Below are 17,639 nucleotides of genomic sequence, written 5' to 3' on the forward strand. Positions count from 1 at the left end.
CAGACCCAACTCCGTGGTCACCAGTCGTTTTCTTAGTTATTCATTATTATTATCATTGTTGTCTCGAGCCAGTACGCTCGTTCTTTCTCTCACTCTCTCTGTATACTGTCCACCCCTCACTTACACTCCCTTTCCCGGGAACATTTCCTCCTTTTCCTCTCCCTCAGCCGGTATTTTTCACTACGAAAGGTGGCAGCCCTAAGCTACCTAAGCGCACCCGGTCCGGGAAAAAAGGATTGACCCTGGAACACTCAATCTGGTCGCAGGTCATCCAACCATATAGCAAATGCCAAGAAAAGAACAGTAATAAAGGAAAGCCTGCTTTTCCTGCACTCTTAAAAGTGAACTTCACCGCATAGCACGCTCCTAACCAACCGTGGACTCAAATGGTATCGTTATCTGCCCTGATTTGTTGAAAACGGGAGGCTTACGCCTTTTTTGTGACACTTATGAACAGGGGTTTATTAAAACTTAAAAATTATAAAAGTTAGGGAGGATGTCTACGTTACGGCGGAAGCTCCGCCTTCCTCGGGACAAAAGGGCTAAATGTGGCCACGAGGCTGATAAGGGTCCTTTTTGCCTCTTAAGGTAAGATAAGGGCTCTTTTGTCCCGAAGAAGGTGGAGCTTCCGCCGTAACGTAGACATCCTCCCTAACTTTTATAATTTTTAAGTTTTAATAAACCCCTGTTCATAAGTGTCACAAAAAAGGCGTACGCCTCCCGTTTTCAACAAATCAGGGCAGATAACGATACCATTTGAGTCCATGGTTGGTTAGGAGCGTGCTATGCGGTGAAGTTCATTTTTAAGAGTGTGGACGCTTGGAATGTTCCTCTCTATTTGATGTTTTTCGATTAAAACCGAATGAGGGAGAATTTACCCGGCGTATGTTTTTCGATGTTTTTCGATTAAAACTGAAAACGCGGAACCCTATAGGTATAGGGTACCGCATCCCCGCGGCGACACACGTACCCCATCTCATCGTCGACATCTATTGTTGTTGTTGTTGTTGTTGTCCTAATTTGTTGGAGACGAGATGGATACGGACAGGATCACGATGACAATATAAGGTGGTCGTTTCCATCCATGTCGTATGTCCACGATGGATTCGTGGTTTTTGATCACGGCAACTTTATTGGAGATCCGGTCCGTTTTTTATGGGATGTTTTGGCGGCAACTTCTTTGGGACAGTATAGCGGTACCGTCGTCATGACGTCTTTTCTGGCTGGTACCTTTTCTTAAACTTCCACGATTCAATTCAAAGCAGGGTTGCAGAGTTGCCACTCCGGGGTTGGAATGATTCCGGAATCATTCCAGACTTATCAGAGCCCGGAATGGAATTGGGATGGAACACTCTTAAAAATGAACTTCACCTCATAGCACGCTCCTAGCCAACCATTATCTCGAATGATATCGTTATCTGCCCTGATTTGTTGAAAACACGGGGCGTACGCCTTTTCTGTGACAATTATGAACAGCATAAGTGTCACAGAAATGGCGTACGCCCCCCGTTTTCAACAAATCAGGGCAGATAACGATATCATTCGAGATAATGGTTGGCTAGGAGCGTGCTATGAGGTGAAGTTCATTTTTAAGAGTGAATGGCGGAAACTGTCCTAGGAATGGAATGAAATTAGGCTTTTTTCTTTTTCGCAGGCGGAATGGAATTGGAATGGACTGGTCTGGGTGCCACACGGTCAAGGGCGAAATAACCTTGTCTTTTTGCTTTTTCCGTGATGGGTAATGTCAACACCTCTATAGCACTGCTGGGCTACCCAGCTCGGTTACCGCTCCTTTTTCTTTTATTGATGGAATTAAAGGAATGGAATGGGGTTGTCAAGCCATTCCAGGAGTGGGAATTGGCCATACCTTTTCATTCCGAGGAATTGAAAGGAATGGAATTATCGCAAATCCCCATTCCTCGGAATGGAATTGTAACGGAATGGGAGACCCCGTTCCGAAACCCTGATTCAAAGTATGGAGAGGGGCGTTGTGAGACTTTGTACTGTGTTTGGCCTTCTATGTTTAATTGCTCTGTCCACCACAACGGTCGGGCGTCGACGATGTCATAAAAAAACAGAGGTGACGTCAGTTGATGTGGTTATGAGCGTCGATCCACGTTAAACGTCGCCGCACCTGCACTATGGGCAGCTGTTCTGGCCTTATTGGTCCATCGTCAGCGGTGCACAGGTAGGCAACGTTCGAGTGAGTGACGTCAGAAGGTCACCAGCGCGCGTGGCTCAGTGATTAGCGTGGTGGACATGTCACGTCGAGACTGGTAAGTTTTTCCTGGGCTGTCAGACTTAAGTCGGCACAGTTCCCTTAGAAGTCGGCCCAGGACGCACATTCTCCCGACAGCGTTAGGCGTGAGTGACGTTGCCCACCTCTGTGAGGTCGACAATGGCGAGCTCTTTCATTAGCACAACCACCACGTCAGAAAGTGACCTCCCGACAGGGTGACGTGAGGAGTGTCCTATAGACCACTTTCTGTTTACAAACATGTGGCGTCCCGAGAAGACCGGTTCGAGGTTATATTTTGCTCTGGTTGGCAAGAAGCGGGAAAAACGCGCCTGCTGATAGGCCGAAAAGGCTGATAAGGTTGATAGGTGCCCACCAGTATGCTTTGCGCGGCGGCGAAACGTAATCGATGACGTAGGGGTGCAAGTGGTCTATACCCAACTAAAAGCCAGGAAGCCAGGCTTTAGCTCCCTCTCTCTCTCAAAGTTGTGAGAGAGGAAATCAATCATAACTTCTGGAGACTCATGGACGACGATGAAGCCCCCCCCCCCCCCCCCCCCCCCAGGTGGACCTGTGTAGGACGTTTAAGTTGAAGGCGCGTAGAAACATAATGGCATCAGCTGTGCTACCATACTCAGCTGTTTTATAGTGCAGTGATATTCCTCCGGGATGTTTATGACCGCAGGGAATGCCAAATTGACAAAATCTCTCTAAGAAATAGTATCCTCTTTATCAGCAGCATTTACATGACGTCACTCGCCTATACGATAAGAGTCATATGTGGCGGACTTTTTTTCCTTTTTTTTATTCTTTTTTTTATGTCTAACTGCAGAAAGGCTTCTTTTATTCTGAGCAAATAAATCCCTTTGACGTCGACGTACAGGATATCGCTAGAGAAATATTTACGTTGGATGGCGAATAAATCCGCCACGCCGTATCCACGATTATGCCGTATAACAGCATCCTCTCTTCATAAGCGATATCTCATAAGCAGGTAGAGGACAGAAGAGCTGCAGCTGGGAGCCCCGAAGCGACAAAGGTAAAGCCATTAGAGCGTACGGGTGTTGCGGTGTCGGGCAGTGATTAATCCAGACCCACCGCTACACCCCCCAACCTCCCCAAATGTTCAGTGACATCACCCCCTAACTTTCTGAGCTGTGTACCCCCTACAGGGGATGCCCTTGCGATTTCAGCTTTAGACACATGTCAGCAATGATATGTTAAGCTGTAATGACGTAACTATAATTAGCGCCCCCCCTCCAAATTTTTCTAAGACCCCTCCGTGCTTGGGATTCTGGATAAACCACTGGTGTCGGGATATGGAACCCGGAAAGAGCATCAATAGTATAAGTTGTCGATTTTAAATATTCTCTCCTTGGTATCCTTAGATCCTAGTATATTTCTAACTCATTTATATGTCGAACGTATCTACGTATCTTGCTCCAATTTTGACTTTCCTCTGCTGCATGATGCATGCATCGATAACGCGTTACTGCTGAGTGCGGAGTAATCTGTACCCGCGCCCTTTAAAGATAATCGGCAATATAGTTCTTCCCCAGTTAACCACTTTTGTTGGAAATGATGTTTTATCTAGCTGTATTATCTGTAAGTACACACAGACAAAGTAAAAATAATTTTAATTTCATTTTTGATGCAGACGTCCCAATAGACGATTTTAAAAAGATGCCGCGCGTGGCGCCACGCGCGTGGCGCAAAGCAGCACGGGAACTTTGCGGGACACTGCTCTGTCGTCTGCTTCGGTTGTGGTTTACCCTGGCTGCCGCTGCCGCTGCGCACACCGGAAATGTTGTTGTTCTTCTACCTCGGCCTCTGGTCGTCTCGTAATGAGGCGCTATAAGTTCCCATGAGCCCTTGCGTGCCATACCAGCTCCCGTGGCTCAGTGGTTAGCGTGCTGGCCATGTCACGTCGAGACTGGGAGGTACCCGGGTTCGAATCCCGGTGCCGGCTGTGCTATCTGGGCTTTTTCCTGGGTATTCCTCATATGCTTTCAGAAATATGTCGGCGCAGTTCACTGAGAAGTCGGCCCAGGACGCACACTGAGCCACGGGAGCTGGTATGGCACCGGGCTCGGGAGCTGGTATGGGCTCAGGGCTCAGACGCTTTCAGACATATGTCGGCACAGTTCACTGAGAAGTCGGCCCAGGACGCACACTCCCCCAGGGCGTCAGTCGTGACGTTGCCCACATACGTGAGGCCGACAACGGCAAGCCCTATCACCATCACCCCCCACCCCCCTTGCGTGCCACAGGTGGCGCTTGTTTTTCTGAAATGGTTTACGGTTGATCTGCAACCTTCCGGTCTCAGCAGAAGCGTGCCTAGCTACCGAAACTACCGCATTGGAACTACTTCTCTTCAAGCCACATTTAGCTGAGCAATAATACGACCCAGTATTGTCAGTATCTCTGTTACATTTTGTCTTATTATCTCATTTACAGACAAAGCTGGGATCACTGACCACGACAATGTCCAAGTCATCACTTGTTGCCATCACGCTTTTGTTGGCAACGCTCTCATATTCTGAATCGTATGAGTGTAAGTGAACGTCGCTGTGCAACGGACCTCTCACCTCGAGCAAGATGCACGGCAGCAAATGAGATGCAGATCTAAGAGGCTGTTACTTAGAAGCGATCGAGCGCGCATAGGTTAACAGTATCCGCATCATCATGATATCCGCGCATGTGAGATAAGATCCGCGTTAGTCTGGATAACGTACATACGTGACGCTAGCATTTGTAAGAAAATATTTGTACGATGAAAATGCTATGCGCGAAACGTTATTGCTTTTCCGCGGACAAACTCTCTCAGGAACGTTATGATGTCATCTATAGCTGTCCAATAGCAATGAAAGGGACGTCACGCCATAGGGGACGTCAGCAGAGGAACTAATTGTCATTTGTGGATAAAATGCGGATATCTGGTATTATTCCCGGATTCCGAAACATTAGCCACAAAACCTGGATGTTGTGTAGATATACCCGCGCGGATCCGTGGACATAGGCGCACACCTCCAGCTATATAGCCACCCGCTCAAACGTTGCCTGCCTGCGTATACTGCTGAAGGTGGTCCAGAAAGGCCGAAACAGCTGTCCAGTACCGGCATGGCGACGTTTGAGCACTTAAAAACGTACGCTGTACCTGCAGCCAAAAAGCTTCGGCTAACTGTTTCCCCTATAGAGGAGTATATACAGATCCGTGGAGGTAACGGAGATCTACTTCAATGGGCGTTCGCACCCGGAAACCCATCAAAGAAGAAACCGATACCACTATATGTCGTCACGTGACGTCACTCTCGCGTCACGCGTGACGTCACTCCCTACGCGGAGGAGCGAGAAGGCGGTGCTCAGGGTAGAGGAAGACGCCAGGAACGCCGCCGTCCAGGTACTTCGTAGCTCTGTGGGGCGCCTGTACAAGACCGCGGTGTTCCTTTTCTCTAGAGTCATTAAATACTCCCTATTTAGTGACTTTACTTTTCTCAAGGTCGAGTCCTCATTATGGCCTAAACGCATGGAGCGTTTTCCCGACGTTTTCAGGACGCGCGCGCGCGCGCGCTCGACGTGCGTGTGACCTCGTAAAAACTAGTTTTTCAACGCGCGCCGAGGGTGTACACCGGGATCTGTCGACTATCTCGCGCGTCTGGGTGCGTTTTCCAAGAAGTAGACAGGGCCGTCGTGCGGCAGACAAGGTTGCGTATGAGCAGTTCGCATACATTTTTCGGATATTGTCCATCACACCAAATTTACTTGAATATTTTAATGGTTATCTGGAATAAAGGAACGCAGGAACAGCAGGAAAGAAGAGCATCGGCATGACAGACATTTTTGTCGTCGAATATAGCAATAGTAGCGCACGTCACTCGTTCCCTACGCGTCCCATGCGCTTTGGGTGGTCGCCTCGCGGGTGTTTCTTCGCCGCGTGTGCAAGGCCCGGGCGTGTGCGCGACGTTTTGACGCTGCGAAAACGTCCCATGCGTTTTCTAGTCTTTCTCTTTTCTTTCTTTCTTTCTTTTTTTTTTCAGAGAGGCGTACTCCGGCATATTCTCAACATCCGGCGTTTGCTCTTGCCGCGTACTCAATGGAATACTATCGCGTGGAATTTTCTGTACAGTGTCCACGGTTCCGAGTGGTCAGTGGCCACTGTTTGATACAGTATAAAATGTCACCGGAGTTTCGAAACAGCTGGAACGGGAGCGACAGTGCCTTTACAGGTACTGTAAAGCAGTAGACAAGCATGATATGCTGTTGATGTGACTAGAAACTTTGTTGCTTCTAAATACCATATGCGGAAGCATACGACCGACAACGCGCTATAAACATTTTTAATTTGCCATGAAAGATGCGGCGTAGTGGAGCGGTGCGACGCCTGGTGTCAAACAGCCCCCTGTACAGCGGGCAACACTGAAAATTGGTATTGCACAATATTACATCGGAACTTCGTTATTTTAGTAACCATATTCTTTGTCTCCCTGTTTACATATGCATTCTGAAACCCCTATAAACAGTGTTTTTTTGCGAAGTAACCCAGCGCTGGCCGCTGTTCGATGGAGGCTCTCCCTACTTTTCCCTGCTGCGCCTGCGCGCTCCTTGTGTTCGCGGCCTCTTTCGAACGAACAAAACTCTCTCTGCGAACTTCTGTGAACAAACAAGTCCCGACGCTGTCTGGCTTCTTGAACGTCTGACACATTTTTTTTTTTCAACGGCTCAGCATTTCATTTCAGTTCGCTTATCCGTTTATCCTCAGATGTGGATCGTTGTGTGGATTGCAGGGGCGGATTTTATGGTGGATTGTGGTGGATTGTTATGTCGCGCCCAGTGTTACACGCATGCAGTGTGGTTGCCGCCGTATGTTGCAGGAATACGGATTCATTTCGAATACATAGTACAGTGTTGCCCGTAATCTTTAATTGTAATTTTCTAATTAACTGCACCGTCCATTGGAATGAAACTTGCGCAGTTTTTGTCCTGGTGGCTTGGACAATCGAATAACCACACTAAATGACGTGACGCTCGATGTATGTGGTGATGCGATATGTACTTCTCTCACTTTTGCTTTTGCAATGGAACCAAGACCTACTTCACCTTTCAGCGTCCGCTACAAGAGGCCCTGACTATGAGGACTATTCGACTTCAACCGCAGTCCCTACTCAGACGACGTCACTTCCACCTTTCCATCCCAGGATCGAACCAGCATACGCCTGTGGAGCTGACGTCACAAAAATGGTGGAGGAGGTGGAGAGGGCTCTGTTAAGATTGCCAGCGGAAAAGGACCTCTCAGACGATGCCGACAGAGAGTTCCTGTTACGGAATGGAGTGTTGGGAATTTCGATCCACAACGTAACCATTGCGGGGTTGGACACTTTTCGTCCAGACAGACCGGTCATAGACTTTTGCAAGGATGGGGAACCAGTAGTGAAGTTTAGTTTGGCATCAAGCTGGGGAGACGTTGTTTTGAGGGCTCACTATGGTACATATCCCGATGCTTATGTTGCGCTTGCAGCAAGGAGATTCCGTGTCGAAGTGGATTTTGTGGCGGGGTCTTACTGGTACGGCGAGAAGGCTCTGAGGGTTGACAGCATCAACATTGTAGAGGCGGAAGGTATTGAATTCTGGTCCAACTATAGATACATAGATTGGTGGGTGGGGCAAACAGTGACCGTGGTCTTGCATGATCTCATTAGGACGTTTTACGCGGACATGCTACGTACTCAATTGGATATTGAACTTCAGGAAGCCCTCCGTTAGACGAGCAGAAATTTGTGGAACGTGCTTTGAAAATTAGTCTCTATCGCCTGTCCTCTGTCGTACATCTCAGTGAATGATGACGTCAAATTATTTGTTGTAATTCTCGAATGAATTTTAATAAAATTTTATATTTTTGGAGTATGGGCCACAGATTGCTCGAATATGCATGGTTGAATGATTGGCGTCGCCATCTCTTTTTCAAGTTAAAGCGTGAGTGACGCTGTCAGTTCACGTGCTTGCATCGCAACGAAAATCGAGGAAAGGATGCAGTTATATGAACAACGCAGGGTTTTACCAAAATTGCTGATAAGGTACACGAAGTTCCCATGCACAAAGCCCTCCGATTGACCATCTTGGGTAACGTGACGCCCTAAAGAGTTGAAAAAAATCTAAAACCCCATCCATCTGTCACTTGCCACAAGCTGCTTCTTTCGTCTGAAACACCTCCCCCCCAGGGGTTCCTGTCTTCCTTTCTTTCTCTCTCTCCTCCACGTGTTCCACAATCACGGAAGTGCGTTTTTATTCCGTGTTAGCACCGCGAAGCAACTGTGGCTATGAGCGGCGTACAGACGTGGACAGATGGAAAGAGGACAGCAGGAAGGAGTGGGGGACAAGCAGACTTGTACGTATTTGGAGTATTGTATTTAAAATACTGTATTTTAAATACAATTTGTGGTATTTTGGTACTCTACTCAATACTTTTTGTTGAGTGTATTTGTACTCTATTTAAAATACATTTTATGGTATTTTCTACTCAATACTGTAATTACATATTTTGGATCTCCCTCTCAAACTTTCTGTGTCTTGTCTTTCCATTACCTTGCTTGTTCAGTGGAAATTCCCTGAGTCCCTTGTTGACCCGGACATTTGACCCGGACATTGGCCCTTCTTGAAAGTCTCCATTTAGAGGCCTTGCCCCGTGTGTACTAATCCTTGGCGAGTGAGGGTTCTAATACGTGTGCCCTGATGTGGTGACGCCGAATTCTGACCTCGCCGAGCAGGCACCTGATAGAAGTTTGCTTTGTTATGGGTCACATATACTTAGTGGAGTTATGTGGTATCTCGTTTTCATCTTTTGGTGACTTATGTTTAGATGACTCCTATCACACAGCGGCGGCTTGCTTAGTGCGCGGGGTTTAGATGATTCATGTCACATAGCGGCGACTAGCCGCATTGACCAGTGACCGATGACTTTTTGCGTTCAAGGATAAATAGTATCTTAATTGTATTTCAAATACCTTTTGAAGTATTTTGTACTCTATCTTAATTACATTCTAGCGTTAGTATTTATTATCTTATCTTAAATACATTTTTGAGTGTCTTGTACATGTCTGGGGACAAGGGGGGTTAGTACGCGTCCTGGGCCGACTTCAACGGGAACTGCGCCGACATTCGTCTGGAAAATCTGAGGGAAAACCGAGGGAAAACCCCAGACAGCACAGCTGGTGAGGGGATTCGAACCTGCGTCACCTCCCAGTCTGGGCGTGGAAGGCGATCATCTTAACTACTATGCCGCGGGAGCGGGAGACTTCGCAAGGATCCGAAAAAAAAAAAAAGATACCGAATACAACATTCGCTTTCATTTTGTGCGCGTAATTATTTCGTAAATGATGACAATACCAAACCGAAACTAAAATGCAAAGCGCACAGCGGTTCGCCCGAAGGGAGACACTGACGTCACCTAGCATTGTCGTCTGCTACGAAGCTGGCATTCTCCCATGCCGGATGACGTCAGCAATGTTGCTTTCAGCGCCCTCTTGCTACACAGAGGCGAAGAGCTCACTTCGTAATAATTCGTTCGAATAAAATCTGCACACTTTGGGAACGCGATATTTCGTTTGCAGACCTGTAAAGTAATTAATCACAAGTAATTGAATTGCTGTAATTAATTACTTTCAAAGTAATTAATTACTTCCCGAATTACATTAGGTTTTATGTAATTGTAACTGTAATTGAATTACTTTTACAAGTAACGCGTAACGCATTTTGAATTACTTTCGGAATTTCGTTGAACGCTATCTGGGAAGGCCCAATGTTTAAGTTTGCGTCAGTTCCACACCGTTTTCTTTTCTTTTCATTTTTTTTTTTCACAGTGATTACCCAAAGACTCGATTCAGGTCGGTACATTTTTCGGTAAAAATTTTTTACATTTGAATGTGGAAGGAGAAAAACTATTGCCCCATGGGAAAAGGAGTACGAATTGTGGGTATTGACCCGCACTTCAGAGTCGTTAGAGTGCTTGAAAGATCTTCTTTGTGTTCTCGAGGGGTCCATGAAGTACAATGTTGGGCTGCCTAGCAGTGCACCAGTGGAGCGTCTGTTTTCGGTTGGTGGTCTTGTTAAGACAAGGATTAAGAATACCTTACTCTTGAAAGCCAATGGACGTTACAAGCTGCACTCATGATCTACACTTTATTCACATACTTGAAGAAAGAAGGCCTTTTGAGTGTGATGTTCGGTGTTTCTTTAATATGGCGAGAGACTTGTCATTCTATAAGAATTCTCTAACTTGTTTTTCTACCGCAAGCACAACTCCCACCATCTTTCAGAACTGCAATGAATGTGTACATCAACTCTTACAGTTTGCACGTCGTTTGCCCATTGCAGTCAACTTTGTGAATGGAATTCGGTGTAATGCAATTACTTTTTCAGTAATTGTAATCGTAATTGAATTACAATAGAAAATGAGTAATTGTAACTGTAATTTAGTTACTTTTGTGAACATGTAATTGTAATCGTAATTCACTTACTTTGGAAAAGTAATTTTTACAGGTATGTACGTTCCTGACACTCCAAGGGTTACGGCTATGTCACAACCTTTGTGGTGATTTTGTTGCGGAGTCCCACTTTAATGTTGTAATGTTGTACAGAAGAGAATGCAATGATGCGTGTAACGCAAAGCCGTGTAAGGAATTTCTCCTCTCAAATACACATAGCTCTAACAAACTATGCTTCCGTAAACCATCACGACAAAACGTATAGAAAAAAAAAAAAAAAAAAAGAAAAAGAGAGACACGTGGACCTACGTACAAAAGTAACGTGCAGCAGTTCGTTAACGACGCTTATGCTTTTACCTTATGAATCACGCATGCGCTCGGACTTTTCATCCGTAAACTTAGCGTCATGCAGTTAAGATAAGGCTGACAAACACCCGGTAACTTAGACACAAACATTTACAATTTGAGACGGATGTTCCTGTGTCGGACGTGTGCTGAAACGCAAGAACACTGCGAGTTTTAAAGGCCTCTCCCTGGCTAGGCCGTTATTTCACAAAGAGCGCAAGATCTCCATCTGCAGCAAGGTAAAACTTGTACGAGGATCCAGCAATTAGTTCGCTTCTGTGTTTATCTCCATAAATGTTAGTACAAGGAGCCGTAGTTATTTGAACGCAGCACCATGCAGCTCAGTCTAACACTGAAAATTAACGCGAATTCTGAATAGTGGGTTGCATATTTATTTCTTATTATTGCATCTCTATGTGTTTGTATGTTGTATAGAGTCTTCTTGTCTAAATTACCTGGGTGGTTGTTCCGTCAACATCATTACGTTACTTTACTGTAGCGAAACCCACCCTGCTTTTCCTGGCATAATATATGACTGTCTCCACCAGGGTTGAAGAATGGGGTCACCCATTCCATTCCATTCCAATTCCATTCCTGCGAAAAACCGCCTACTCCCATTCCCATTCCATTCCTACACTCTTAAAAATGAACGTCACCAGATAGCACGCTCCTAGCCAACCATAATCCCGAATGACAACGTTCTCGCCCCTGATTTGTTGAAAACGAGAGGCGGAGCCTATTTTGCTCATTATGTACGGCACAAAATAGGCTCGCCATTTTTAAGAGTGTACACTCTTAAAAAATGAACTTCACCGCATAGCACCCTCCTAGCCAACCATCATCTCGAATGATATCGTTATCTGCCCTGATTTGCTGAAAACGGGAGGCGTACGCCTTTTTGTGACATTTATGCTGTTCATAATTGTCACAAAAAAGGCCTACGCCTCCCGTTTTCAACAAATCAGTGTTGATAACGATATCATCCGAGATGATGGTTGGCTAGGAGCGTGCTATGCGGTGAAGTTCATTTTTAAGAGTGTAGGACAGTTTACGCCATTCCATTCCAATGCCATTAATAAATAAATGTGGAACAATTCCGGAATCATTCCAACTCCGAAGTGGTAACTCCGCAACCCTGACTCTCCAGTATACACTGTATATAGAGCATTAAATAGAGAATTCAAAAAAAATTACGCGTCGAAAATTTATCGCTATCAAGCACGACACGGTCACCAGCGGTCCAGCAGGCCGTGTTGTTGCACCACGTTGTCTTACAGTGTTTTTGCAGGTCCATATCTTACCCGTCAACGATGTCGATGACGTCCATCTTTGTCATCAACGTTCTGATAATGGCACTGTCGCCCGTCACCATTTGCAATGGTAAGGCGGTAGTACTGCCTATGATGGTTGCAGGATTGAGTCGTAAACTTCCTTTGTATGACCTGGAGCGTTTAGTGTTAGCCTGATCCCGTGTCTTAGTCCCCATAATTTCAAGTATATGAACGATGTTTATCAGCTTTCTTTATTTCTATACCGTAGTTTTCGGTGTATAACACGCATCACGTGTAACACGCGCCCGTTGAGTACAACGGGATTTTGGCTCGTAGTCGCCCTGCGTGTTATACAAGGTCACTGGCGGTCTTATATGGGAATGTGTCGAAATATATCACGCACTCATAGATAACATGCACGGCCTACATTTTTCCAACTTTTTTCGCGTATAACACGCGCGTTATGTGTAACGTTCCCTGGCCTATGTGTAACATTCCCAGTAGAACACCGCTTTATTCTTACACTCTAAAAAATGAACTTCACCTCATAGCACGCTCCTAGCCAACCATAATGTCGAATGATATCGTTATCTGCCCTGATTTGTTGAAAACGGGGGGCGTACGCCATTTTTGTGACACTTATGCTGTTCATAATTGTCACAGAAAAGGCGTACGCCCCCCGTTTTCAACAAATCAGGGCAGATAACGATATCATTCGACATTATGGTTGGCTAGGAGCGTGCTATGAGGTGAAGTTCATTTTTAAGAGTGTAGACTCCTACCTCCTCCGTTATATTATACACCGCAAACTACGTAATACTTTCTCTTTTTAGTGACGACATCTCTTCCTATAACATACCCCTGTTATTTCTTCACACGCAGCGCAGTCCACCCAACTACATGACCTGCTCGCACCAGCGTCCTCCTGCGGGGCAAACGTCACCGCCATGGTGGAGGAAGTGGAGGACGCCCTCCAGAGTCTACCGTCGACAACGTACCTCGACGCATCGTCAGATTTGAACTTCTTCGGAATTCGCGTACGCAACAGGACCCTTTCAGGGTTAGGCTCCCTTCGCCCAAACAGACCGTTCTTGAGCTTTTGTAAGAACGGTACGCCAGCCCTCAAGTTGAGTCTGGTATCGAGCAACCCCATTACGATAAGGTTCTACTACGGCGACTTTGAGCCGGACGGTTACGTCTACGTTCGCGCAAGGTGGACGAGTCTTGAAGTGGATGTCGAGGGAAATTTCGCGAGGTCTGGCAACGGGACGATTGGCGTTGCCGCCAGGGTGTCTGCGGCAGAAGACATAGATTTGCAGTTCCACAGAATATATCATGAATACGAAGCGATATTGGCCAGGATTAATATTTCTTTTCGTGACCTTATCAAGAAGCTATACACTGATATGGTAGCAGGTTATTTGACCGATAAACTATCCCGTCACCTTATTTAGACGTGACGGCCACCTGCCTGAACCTATAACATGTACGTGGTAAACAGGTACCAACATAACGCGTGTTACGTTCGATTAATCATGAATTACTATTTCGGGCAGGCACTTCGGTATTATGTTTTGAAACACGCTTGGAACGAAAATGCTAGGCTGACTGATGTAATCATAAAAGTGAATGACTCAAAAATAAAATGTTTTTTCTCTGTAGCTTCATACTCGTATGTGATCGTGATCTTTTTCGAAATGCATAATGTTCCAAGAGGTGTTTGGACGTACGGAAGAGCTCAAGGAGAACCGGTGGTTGCACGAAACATAAAGCCATCCGTTCATACACCCGTAATCACGGTTCTGAGCTCGACCTCACATACGTGCGCAGAAGGAGAGAGGGCAGCGGATATGAGTGGGAGAGAAAGGAATTAACATTGTCCAATAGGATTGACTTGTGGGGAACTGTACGGACTAGAGGGATAAGAATATAGATGCCTCTCGTCCTGAGGCACTTACTTTCATATGTACCAACTATCGAGTCACTACTTAGTGACTCTAGTGCCGACAACGTTCGTCTGGGACCAGCGACATGGACGAGCGGGGTCCCGCTCGTTGTGCAGTCAAGGCCGTGCTGAAGACTGGAAGGTAGTGGGTTCGAATCCTATCACCGAATGGGTTGTCTGAGGTTTTTCTTGGGGTTTCCGAAGACTTTCCAGACGAATGTCGGCGCAGTTCCCCCTGAAGTCGGCCCAGGACGAATACTAACCCCCTCTTCCTTCCTGCTGTCATCTGCATGTCCATCTGTTCGCATGTGTACGCCGTTCATAGCCACAGTAACTCTGGCTTTGAGCGGGAACTCGCAATGAACTCGTGGGAACTGCGGCTGTGAACTCGTCTGGAAGGTCTGTTGCAAAGCCAAGAGAGAACCTGGACAGCACTGTCAGGATTCCACTTCGTCATCCCCTCATCTTCAGCATGACCTTGAACAACGCAAGCTTAAAGCATCCTCTCGCTCCTTCGCACGTATAGGCATATGAAAAGTTGCTTTAGAAATGCTTACGTTGGAAGGCGGGTACATACCAACAAAGACGTGTAGTTGGTGCCCACAACTATACAGTATAAAAGTATTCTCTCTTGATAAGCGCTATCTCACGAGAAGGAAGAGGACACAAGAGCAGCTGGAGTCCGGAAGGTAACGTCGTTGAAGCGTACGGGGTGTGGCGATGGCAACTTTGTCGCGACATGGAATCCGCAAAGGCACCGATATAAGTTGTCGATTTTAAGAATTGTCTTCTTGATATCGTAGAATACCCTTAACGGCTTAACCCATTTGTTTATCAAATGAGTCTACGTATCCTGTTCTATAATTTTCAGTTTTCCGTGGTGCGTGCTGCATGGTAGCGATTTAATTCGCGAGCGATCTGATTCCTGCCGAGCGATCCGACTGACACTTCTGCTGCATGGTCGGCCCTATATATTTCGGAAGATCGTCAGCAATAGTTCTTTCCCACATAACCAGCTTTGTTAGAAATGATGTTATCTGTCTGTGTTATCCGTAAATACGAACGCACAAAGTAAAAATAATATTACTTTCATCTCTGATGCAAACGCGTGTTCGTCTTCTGATCCCGAGATCGCGGGTTCGAACCCGGTCGAGGACGCCAGCAACTTGGTGACAGGGTACTAGTTGCTTAGACACGCCGTCTTCCGCGAGGGACGTTAAATACGGTGTCCCGTGTGGTGAGCTTTCATCGCACGTTAAAGAACCCTCAGGTGGGCAAAAGCAATCCATAGACCGACCGCTGTGGCGTCGCTCATGATCTTAGTTGTCTCGCGACGTAAACACCCAATTATTATTATTTAACCGAAAAACATACGGCGGTAATTTGTTTTCATTATTCGGTTTTAGCAGAAAAGCACCGTATGCTGATTCGAAATTCGTCCCAGGGAAGGTCGTTTTAAAAGTGGTCCCCACGCGGTACTTATTTCATCTTGTACTTGTACCTATTTTGTGCCATTATGTACGGCACAAAACAGGCTCCGCCTCTCGTTTTCAACAAATCGGGGGCGAGGACGTTGTCATTCGGAATGGTGGTTGGCTAGGAGCGTGCTGTGTGGTGAAGTTCATTTTTAAAAGTGTACGGAACATGCTCCAGCGCATTTCTCCCTCAGAGTGACAAACCACAAGCGAATGTGACCGTACGGACTTGCAAACACGTAACTTACCGTGTATTCACACGAGCGACATACTCACGGAAGATTCCAACGGAAGAAAAAGCGAAAATACTGCTTACAGAGCCGAAGTTCCGTCCTGTGTTGTGTTGAGCATTCACATGGTGCAGACTACCGGGAGTGGCGTACTGCGTATTTAGCAGACGACACTTAGCAGACGACGCCATCAGCGTCTTTTCCTGTCGTCTTCTACGGAATACCTTGTGGCTGTGGCGCAGGATATTCCCCATGGTTAGCAGTGTACGTGAAGACACGACGCTGAGCGCTCGCGCTCACGTGACAGCAGAAAGCTATGAAGTTTTTCGCATCTTCCGCTTTTGGGGAAATGTTGCTCGTGTGAGTACACGGTTAGACACGTTGTCTGTAAGTCCGTATACGGTCACATTCGCTGCTAGTGTGCCACGCTGAGGAAGGAATGAGCAGGAGTGTGCTCCGTGAACTTCTGTCCAGCACTGTACTGTCTGCATCCCATCAAAGAAGCAATGGAGACTTCCTGGAGTCTACACACAATGGACTGGCCTGTGCTCTCGCGGTGTGCACACATATTGCTGTTCCCCGTGTCCAGTGTAAATGTCGAGATGGTGTTCTCGGTGTTGCGCGTGCACTCCCAGGAAAAGGGGTGGAGCATAAGTGTCACAAAAAAAGGCCTCCCGTTTTCAACGAATCAGGGCAGATAACTATATCATTCGAGATGATGGTTGGCTAGGAGCGTGCTATGCGGCGAAGTTCATTTTTAAGAGTGTAGGAGGCAGCGAACAAGTGCCCATTCGTGGAACCCAGTCCTCCCCCTCCGATTTGTTTCGGTTTCAGTCTGCCTACCAACGTCATGATGACGTTTCTCGGCTTGAGGTTCATGTCGAAGGCAGAACTGCCTTTCAAGTTTCGTTTTCGCTGACCTTGACTCCTCGTGGCTGAGAGAGAAGGGACCGAAACTGCTTGGAGACCGACCTTCTCCTCCTTTGTTACCAGCAAGTTCCCATAGTCCAAAGTGGCGCTAAGCTCTCTGGGATTTTCTTAAGTACTTTAACGAGCTGCCGACACAGGTATACTTTGATGTATAGGGTGTATAGACGTGTTCTTCAGATACTACTTTTACATTTAATCGCGGTATCCTCTTCAACCCAGAGACAACCAGCACACATGGCGTGGCAAACAGGACTAGAAGCGACCCCGGCTCTCAGAGGGTACTGCTTGACCTCAGACAACTTTACTCTCGCTGACAACGTCAGAGATGCCTTGAAGACACTAGACACTGTTCTCCGGCCTCCGTCACCCAACATGCCGGAATCCCCCAAGAAGTATTGTGTCTCCCCAGACCATCTCATCCTCATCGCCAACTTGAAACGTGCCTTGGACGAGCTGGACTCGACCCTCCGTGCTCCATCGCCGAACCCACCAGAAACCCCACAAGAGGAGTGCTCTGCCTCGGACCATCTCATCGGCAGCGTGAAGCAAGTCTTTGAGACACTTGACAACATGGTTCTCTGTCCTCCATTTCCAAACACGCCAGGAAGAACCCTCACGAATTCTGTTGAGCGCATCGATGTGGAAGGTCTCAAGAACCTCCAGCTTGACGGAGACCTTTCAAAAAACTGCACTGAGCGTGAACCATCCGTTCACTTCAGTGCGAGCTCAT

At 46.7% G+C, this 17,639-nt stretch overlaps 1 protein-coding gene and 1 long non-coding RNA gene across 2 annotated transcripts; both read left to right on the plus strand.

Moving 5' to 3' along the window:
• The first annotated feature begins 3,218 nt into the window (after positions 1-3,218).
• LOC135398266 (uncharacterized) lies at positions 3,219-8,134 on the plus strand. Its single transcript, XM_064629687.1, has 3 exons — positions 3,219-3,275; positions 4,694-4,790; positions 7,341-8,134. Exons 2-3 carry the CDS (start codon positions 4,721-4,723, stop codon positions 7,994-7,996), a joined length of 726 nt encoding a protein of 241 aa, XP_064485757.1. The 5' UTR covers positions 3,219-3,275; positions 4,694-4,720; the 3' UTR covers positions 7,997-8,134.
• A 3,013-nt stretch (positions 8,135-11,147) lies between these two features.
• Positions 11,148-13,996, plus strand: LOC135398268 (uncharacterized). The gene is made up of 3 exons (XR_010424056.1): positions 11,148-11,297; positions 12,336-12,438; positions 13,212-13,996. It is a non-coding gene; the product is annotated as an uncharacterized LOC135398268 (long non-coding RNA).
• The last annotated feature ends 3,643 nt before the right edge of the window (positions 13,997-17,639 follow it).

The sequence above is a fragment of the Ornithodoros turicata genome, chromosome 6 (genome assembly GCF_037126465.1).
Source record: "Ornithodoros turicata isolate Travis chromosome 6, ASM3712646v1, whole genome shotgun sequence".
Lineage (NCBI taxonomy): Eukaryota > Metazoa > Arthropoda > Arachnida > Ixodida > Argasidae > Ornithodoros > Ornithodoros turicata.